The sequence below is a fragment of the Hirundo rustica genome, chromosome 21, assembly GCF_015227805.2.
Source record: "Hirundo rustica isolate bHirRus1 chromosome 21, bHirRus1.pri.v3, whole genome shotgun sequence".
Lineage (NCBI taxonomy): Eukaryota > Metazoa > Chordata > Aves > Passeriformes > Hirundinidae > Hirundo > Hirundo rustica.
Genome location: NC_053470.1, coordinates 6,137,678 through 6,146,930, shown reverse-complemented (window position 1 = coordinate 6,146,930; position 9,253 = coordinate 6,137,678). Strand labels below are relative to the sequence as shown.

The window sequence follows — 9,253 nt, the reverse complement described above, 5'->3', positions numbered from 1 at the left end:
ACAAAAACCCAAAAAACCCCCAAAACAAACAAACAAACAAACAAACCAACCCCCCAAAACAGAGTAGAGAGAACTGAAAGTACTGTCAAAAGAGATAATCTGAAACTGTGGTGTAACAGAAATGTGACCACCAGAGCTCACACTGACAGTTATGTCATGGGCTCCCTCTCCCTGCTAGTGAACAAGACAGTACAGCAAAATTTAAAGACTTTGTAATGATTTCATGGGAAGTTCATGAGGTGAGGTTTCCAACATTCAGTTTGGTAAGAATGATCTGAAAACCATGGCTGCCCTACACATTACACTCTCATGTGAGGGCTTAAAGAGACACGAGCCATTTATACAGGTTTCATGGCCATTGCTGTATTAGATATTCGTATCTGTGCTAGAGCTCACACCACTCTGGAAACATTTTAAACAACACAACGACTGCCTTTCACCAAGAGCTGAAAAAGCTCTGAGTTCTGGTTTCTCAATGCATTAAGGATCAAATGCAAACATGTTTGGATGGATCCTTTATACATGTCAGATGACCAAACTCAACTTCTGTTAGTGCAAGTAATCAGATGGAAACCTTTCCAATTACTTTGAGTCATCTGCTGTAATAAGCAAATACATCAATTCTCAACAGACTATAAGAACACCTTTAACAGTATGCTGAAAAAAAAAAGTTGAAGTGAGGGAAAAATAGAAGAATCTATAATTAGCAAAAAAAAAAAAAAGAAAAATCTATGATCAACTGTGGAATAAAAGCAAGCTGCACTGACAGTGATGAAACAAGCAGCAAGTATTCCTTGTACAGATGCACAGAGGGAAATACAAACTATAGCTGCAGGGAAAAAAAAAAAAAAAATTCTCTATTTAAGTGTCAGAACAAATCAATCCAACCTGAAGTAATTGCTTGCAATATTTCTCAGTATTTTCCAATCATTTCCAAGACACTGCCTGCCACTTTGAGAGTGTTTCTGGCCTTGCCATACTCACATGAAGGGATGCTCCAAAGCAGGAGCAGGACCATGAAGACCCACGTTTGATGGGTGCCAAAGGGCAGCATTACTGCAATAAAACCAAGAGCAATAATGGGTACAGGGTCCTGCATAAAACAAATCATTGACCTTAATTTCGTATTTATGGATTTGAGCAAACCTGACAGTTGATTGCTGCACAGAGCAGGACTGCCTTTTTTTCCAAGAGGCCAAAACCCATTGAAAATATATGTGTATGTATTTGGGAATAAATGATTTTGAAGAAATTACTCATTTAAAGGGGGCAAAGAAAAACAAGATATAGAGAAAATTCTGATTTTTGCCATTACTTACCTCTTTTGCTGTCTCCTCCAGCCCTGCTGGAGGAGGGCATGAGCACCTCCCCAGGGTGCAGCAACAGCAGACTGGCCCCGACAACCGTGGAACCAAAGCACGTCACAGTCAGCACCCCCAGTTCAGGTGCACACAACAGAGGGGCCAGAAAAAGCTCAATGTTTTGGGAGAAATTGGCCCCTGCTCAGACTCTTGGAAAGCCTCTCAAATCCTCTAATTCACCAAGTTAAAAACAAGTTCATACTCCTACCAGTCACACTCCAGTGACACAAACATCACCTAAATCTGCAGACCAGGTAACAAGTAAGAGATCAAAATACACTGCTATCAAATTGGAAAGTTCAGTCAGAATGCTTAAATTAGAGCTTCTCACTAACCCATGAAAGGTGAATTAATTAGGCATTGCTTCACCAAATATTTGCACACTTGAAGCACAAATCTGACACGCATCTTTCTTAGACCCCAAAAGCCAATCGTGTCCTGGGCTGCACCAAAGGGAACATGGCCAGCAGGGCAAGGGAGGCAATTCTGCCCCTCTACTCCACCCTCTGGAGACCCCTCCTGGTGTCCTGCAACCAGCTCCGGAGATCTGACCTGATTTCAGCTGGGACAGAGTTAAATTTTCTTCTTTGTAGCTGGCACAGTGCTGTGCCTCAGATTTGGGATGAGAATAATGCTGGTAACACGCTGATGTTTAGCTGCTGCTAAGCAGTCCTTGCTCTCAATCAAGGACTTTGGAGTTCCCAAGCTCTAGCAGGCAGCAGGTACACCAGAAACCAGGAGGGAGCATGGCCAGGACAGCTGACCTGGGCTGGCCAAAGGGAAATTCCTCACCATGGCACAGCAGGCCCAGTGTACAAACTGCAGGAACGGCAGAGAGATGCCAGACACTGCCCAGGGATGGGCTGGGCATTGGTCAGTGTACTGAGCAACTGCATTGTGCAGCTCTTGCGTTTCATTACAATTATTATTATTATTGTATTCTATTATCTTTCAATTATTAAACTATTCTTGTATCAACCCATGGTTTTTACTCTTCTGTTTCCCCTGATTCCCATTCCCACTGGGAGGGTGGAGGGGGAAGAGGGTCAGAGTGAGCAGTTACCTGGTGCTGCTGGCTGCAGTTTCACCATATGAAGGACATGGACCTTTTCAAACTTGTCCAGAGGGTCATGAAGGTGACCAGAGGCCTGGAACAGCTCTGCTCTGAAGACAAGCTGAGACCTGGGGTGGTTCAGCCTGGAGAAGGCTCTGGGGACACATCAGGGCTTCTCCCAGGACTTAAAGGGGCTACACGAGAAAGATGGGGAAGCAGGGCCTGTGCAACAGGACAAAGAATAACAGTTTTAAATAAGAAGAGGTTCAAATTAGACTAAAGTTGAAGTTTTTTACAATGAGGGTGGTGAGGCCCTGGCACAGGTTGCCAAGAGAAGCTGTAGCTGCCCTGTGCCTGGAGGCATTCCAGGCCAGGCTGAATGGAGCTCTGGGCAACTACCAAAAGGTGTTCCTGCCCAAAGCAGAGGTTGGAACTAGAGGATCTTTAAGGTCCCTTCCAACCCAGACCATTCTAGGATTCTACCACTTACGTTCCTTTTATTAAGGAAAGCCTTTGAATAAACTGGGAGCAGTGTTTTTAAAATATTCAGCAGTCTAAAGTAAATGCAGATGCCATCAAAGCAGCAGTTCCCCTAACAGATGAGCTGCCTAAAGCAGTTGCAGTTTGCTACAACAGCCATCTGAACTGTTAACTGAGCCTGAAAAACTTATATATCCACTTTTTTCTCCCCCCTCCTCATTTCAGCTAATTGCAAAATGAGTTTAAAGGGTGGGTCTCTTTAACCTCGTTTGTATGCAGAACCAGCTTGCTAAAATAAGCAACAATGCACATTACCCTCAGATTCATGGTTTCACTTTATACCCAGACTAGCCCCAGCCACTCTCAGCAGTTCCAATACTTGGACATGTCTAATCCCCAAGCCTTCCTTTTCTGAAGCACATGATTTACATCAGAGTGAGATTTTCCACACTGGTTTATCTCATGGAACACCCCAGACAGCATGATGCATTTGTGACATGGGACTTTTCAGACTGCTAAGAATCACAGAAAATTGCCCCGTCCATTTCAAATAGAACACTTAATTGATTTGACTACATTTAGGAGCATTGATTTCTCTTGCTGTAGCTGTAGTCTACACCTGATGCTCAGCCTCAGTGCACCAGGCAAAAAAGCACATCCAAACCCCAAAGCACACCTAATGCCTGCTACACCACTTCTGCAACAGCCAACTTCTTAGCATTTACAGACTACATCCATGTGATCATTTTTTGCTTTAAATTAACTGCTTTTATTGGAAACCAGTTTCCTAAATTCAGTGCAAAACTGTCAGTAAACATATTCTCCAACTGAATTTTCAGCAGATACACAAAATTATCTATGATTGTTGCTCTTTCTTATAATCCAATTCCATACAGTACTCCAAGTGCACAAAAATTACCACTTTAAAGTCTATTGTAAAGTAACTTTTAAACAACGTAAAAAAAAAAGAGTAATTATGGCAAACTGACTCATCCAGGTTTAACAGCAATTATTTCTCTCTATCAAACTGTTTGAGATGATTGACCATCATAACTGTGAAAGCACAACTGACAGATGTGCAACACATTTTAAAAAATCGTTTATAGAAAACCAGATTCATCCCCTGATGCAGGCAAAAGATCCACAGTCCTCTGTTAGGGACTCACACTGCCAAAGAGTGAAGAGCTGTTCCTGTAAATCACAGCATAAAGATACAATGTGAAAACCACACTGCGCGTAAGTCTAATGAACCTCTGGCAAGGAAAACCCTGTGATCAAAGTGGAATCTATTCAGAACACAGCTCAGGAGGTCTAACCTCACTTTTCCTAACGTATATTAAGCTGCCTTAATACCTTTAACAGTGCAAACATCCCAGCCACCCCAGTTTTCATGGATACCCGGAAGAGACTCTTTGACAAGCATCTTTTAGGGTGAAAATCTGTCAAGTTCAAGTGAATGACAAACAAGCTTAGTGCACACTACTGTGGAAACAGCAAGCTCAGCCTTGAAGATTTTTAAAAAAGCTTTTTAAAGAATTCTTTTGAGTAGCCACAAGAACCAGCAACACATCTCCCCCACCCCTTAACACAGGTATTCCACTGCAAGTCTCGCTGCTTCTGTAAACAGACAAAGCCTTTAACAATACACAGGATAAAAATATTTGACACCCACCTTCTCTTGCAGATTAGCAGAGAACTAAACAGAACTGTACTGCAGAACTCCTGAAAGGAGGAATTCCAGTGAGGAATACTCACTGGAAGCTAAATGTTTCCCTTTTAATCTTCAGTACTGAAGGGTTTTGCAGGGAAACACACTGCAATTCAGGAAAACAAGCTGTAAGCACTCGTAGGAAGAAGCAGGGTCTGCACTCACAGCACTCAATGCCCTTCCTGGACATGGTACACAATATTTGATATTAGGGACAAAGAAGGGCTGAAAAAGCTCATCAGTAATTGAGTCAAATAATTTCTGTATGTACCAAACTAAACCCAGTATCATCTTGAACCTTATGAGTGCCCTTAAAGAGATTCTAAAAAAAGCTGAATAAAGAGATTTTTTCCTTGACAAAATTTTAATAACAACTCTGAAAATCTTAACTCCCCACCATCATTAACAAAAATGCATTCAGTAAACAACAGAAACACATACTTTCTATTTTTTTTTTTTTTTAAGCATTTGTTAATTCATAGGCTTTGAGCTTAACCTTACTGAATTTAGACTTTGGCATGATTCACAAATACCTCTCACTCTTTCAAAGAACTTTATTTTAAAAATAATTTTAATTCATTAGATGATACTTTATAATAGTTACCAATAGGACGGACCTGAACTCAAGCATCAGACATTTGTTGCACTTTCAAGTTTTGTAACAACATGACTTTTCAAAATAAAAGTATACATTTAGATTCACAGGTTAATCTGTTGAAATTTAATAACATTTAAAAATCACTGGAATACGAACTGAAAGGGATATATGTTAAGCACACAAATACTGGAAAAGGTCAGAGCCCCCAAACCCACTTGGAAATGGAATGCAGCCAATTAGTCCGACTGTGGTTTAGTGATTTCACATTTACCCGGGTTAGCACCTTAGTGAACTCAACCACTGATGTGAGAAATGAGTGCAGAAGTGTGACAGGTACTGTACCAGTCCATGAGGAGACTGTGTCTTCTTGAGCACTTTGTGCCGTATTTTTGAAGTGCGGTAATAGCTGAGACTTTTCTAAAACGTGTAAATAAACAACGGGTACAGTTAAAGTCTAAACAAAGAAATACTTTCTACTTTCTGTCAAGCTGAGATTTTTTTTAAAGCAATCATTCATAAGGATTGCATCAACATCAGTTAGCAGAGGAAGATCAAACTTTATTGAAACTGCTTGCATACAAAATATATTGCACTATAACCAAACAAATGTCAACATAAAATCCAATCTGTTGTAGCTAATATGTACAGAGAATATTGCCCAAGAGCAGTTACATTACAAGGTCAGTCTACCTTGGTTAATTATCTACAGTATTTTAAACCAAACAGCTTACAGATGATGTGTGCAAGGTACCAATTTCTGTTTTCAAATACTATACATTCCCAAAATAAATAACTAGAAATCAACATTAATGTTTGGCAATACTTTTTAAGACATTTTTATATTTGTTAAATCATGTGCAGTTCGTTGCCAGTTTTAGTATGCTCACCTGTATGCAAGGAAAAAAAAAAAGAATGAAGAAAGCAAAGAAACAAAACTCACAAAATACATCAGAGGCAAGGTCAAGTTTGTACAATTCTGTACATAAACAGTGGCTCTCCTTCTGGAGTAATCTGAACAAAAACAGACTAAAATGAAGGTCCTTAATGCAGTTGTGCCCAGTAAGTTTAACGTGAGATCAGAAATGAAAGAAAGCACAGCTCCTCCCACCACTTCCCACCCTTCCCTGGTGTACAGCTGTACTTTGGATCAAATCCTGACACCTTCATATTGGCTGGGAATTGGAATTAGGACCTTGCAGCTCAAAATATGAAGAACTTTTGTTTTACCTTCAATATTTTCAACTACTGTATCTGTACTTGCCAGGGCATGACACGTGGTGACTCTCTTCTTACCTCTCCTGAAATAGCCTCCAAATTAAAATAAGCAATTCAAATATTTTGGGAGGATGAAAACCATCAATGCTTTAGGCTGGTCATCTGGCCAAACAGCAGGCACACATTACTAGCTTGTGAACATGTTACACTTGTTCCCTCAGTAACAATGAGTTTTTTAGTTTTCCACAATGGAAAGATTTTTTTTTTTAAAGTTTCCTTTTTTTTTAAAAAAAAGCTTCCGTACTGCCTACAAAGAAAAAAATTACACCCCTTTTTCAATAACACTATTTGCCAAATCTTCAGTGCAAAATAAATTTCCTATTCTTATAACTGCCTAACTGAATGTTTATGTAAGGAAAAATTTATGGAAAGCATGCACTTGTCTATAAAGTACTAACATCTGACAAGGATTGCTACATATATTTTACATTTAGTGTTACCAACTCATCTTCCCTGATTTCTGCATCCAAATATAATATTCCTACCTGCCAAGATATAAAAAAGGCACAGATCATACAACTTTTTTGCTAATGAAAATGACAATTGTTACATCACACAGATTTCAGGGTCCACCAAAATATTGAAAAAGGTGGACCAGAATGTGAACTGACACAGGACATAAAACGACATAGCATTTCATGAAGAACTGGTAAGTTAGATTGAAAACAGAAGCCAATTTGATTACTGCAAACACTATTTATTCTGAAAATTGAAATTGAGCAGTGAATTTGACCCGATGTGTTAAAATGGTACAACTGAACAGAAAGTTTACCAATGCACAGCTCAGTATTTTTAAAACAAACAAAAAAGAATCTTCCATCGTTTGAACTGCAATATGTACTTGGAAGCGATTTTCAGAAGTTCAGGTATTTTTATGCAAATATTCGAATAACTTCTTATTCTGAAAACAACTGCATACTGTCGATGTTAAAAAAGGCTAACAGAGAACATATGTTCATTTCATGCCCTGCGCCATCTCGCCTACTATTTGTCTTTGGCCTAACAAGTTTCTCTAACATGGAATAGGAATTACTGAAACAGTATAGGAAATATGACTTCAGAGTTATGCAGTTTAGGGGACTCCGTTCACCAGGGGCTGTTGAGCGTCCGCGCCGTCCGTCTTCTCCTTCTTCGGGTTCCGCTCCTTGCCCGCGCGCAGCCGGCTGCCTTCGCTCGAGGTATTCTGTAAGGTTTTAGTGTGGACACTCCTTTCATTATTGCAGTCAATCCTGATCTGGAACAATTCAGAGTTATATAAAGCATTCTCCTCCTTTTTTCCACCCCTGGGTGTGAGAGGAGCAAACAGCGGCAGCCCCTCATGGTTTCGTTTAATTGTATCCAGCTGCAAGGCAGGGTGTAAAGTTCTTTTCTGTTCAAAAACGCCACATAGCTGTGACCTAAAAAAATTGCTCTCCCATCTACCTAGCCTTGGAAGCTAAGAGAAAAAATTCCAGTTTTGTCTGTGCACGAAAGAGTTGAATTAATATCAGATGGATCTCTGAAACATTATTTCAACTTCTAGTAATTTGACTTCCTACTCTTTGTATACAAAAAGTCCTCAAATGACATAGTGTCATTTCACAGCAGCTTTTCTGAATCTCAAAAAAATTCTACTCAGACCTTTTGTGAATCTGAAGAAAAAAGATACATTTAATACACCCAAAAAATTTCTGCAGCCTTTTTGAGTGGTCATAAAAACTTTCAAGACAGTATGCTGAAAGCATATTTTTATGCTTGTAAAGGGGGAAAATGCTTATTCATTGATATATAACAAGATTTTTACAACTTGATCAGCCAGATTTCAACAACATGCAAATACTTATTTTCTTGTAACATGTCATTGCATCCAAATCTTGGAGCAACAGATAAAGCCCCCCTTGATTTAAGTGCCTTATGGGTTTTCTTTCAGCACCACAATTCCTCACGGCCTACTTCAAACTTCGTAAGGTAATTACTAATTAATTATAAAACTCACGTGGCCATTATTTATTTTTTGTTTTGCCAAGTTAATTATTTGCATTTCGGATGCATATTCAATTATTACACCTTTAAGTTCAGCACTCCCATTTCAAAAACTAAGCATGTGGTCACTTGTTCTGTTTTATCCCTTCTTAACCAGGCTTTCAAAAATCCGAGCCAAAAGTCATGTCTGTGTCCCACTGGAACTGTGACTCCTGCTAACACCACACAGAGGCAGCAGATTGCAGCTGCTCTTTGTTTCTTCCTCCCCAATTAACTCATCCTATGCACACTAAGAGATAGTAGAAGGTTTGCAAGCTACCATTTGAAACAAGAACAGTTTCCACATGGGGAAAGGTAAAATATATATACATAAGGTATCAGCTTGATGATAACTTCATGAAATACAACATTTAAAAAAATGTAGAAATATCTTTATAAAAAGCTTAAAAATATTTAAGGTTACAAGGCATTTCAAATCTGTTACTTGAAAAAGTTTCTTGATGCTTATTTTTAACTTGCTTTCTAGACTGAATAGCCTTCAATTGCAAATGTTTCATTTAGTAGTGAAGGTAGCTTCTGAAGTTTAATCTTTCTTTCTCTGAGGATTCTGGCTACAAAACCCTTTTTATATAGTGTTAAGGATTTTCTTCCCTCAGGTACATAGAAGGTAGACAACAATACAGCAAGAAATAAAAGCTTAAGCACTAGGAAGAACAGACTGAAATCCAGCTGTTAGTAATCCTTGGGACTTGTCACCAGTTTTTCACCAGAGCTAAACGGCATTACAAAACTGCATCTTGACACAGCTGGATATA

The 9,253-nt window shown here is 39.2% G+C and overlaps 1 protein-coding gene across 4 annotated transcripts in view; it reads right to left on the bottom strand.

The window, feature by feature from the left end:
* Nucleotides 1-4,948: 4,948 nt before the first annotated feature.
* Nucleotides 4,949-9,253, bottom strand: part of FMR1 (fragile X messenger ribonucleoprotein 1) — a 29,841-nt gene continuing 25,536 nt past the window's right edge. For 3 of the 4 annotated variants that reach the window (XM_040083941.2, XM_040083940.2, XM_040083943.2), the window contains one exon: nucleotides 4,949-7,710. In XM_040083941.2, the coding sequence (XP_039939875.1) occupies nucleotides 7,549-7,710 (162 nt within the window). In that variant the 3' untranslated portion in view covers nucleotides 4,949-7,548. The remainder of the gene's footprint in view (nucleotides 7,711-9,253) is intronic. The other variant, XM_040083942.2, reaches the window with a different exon arrangement.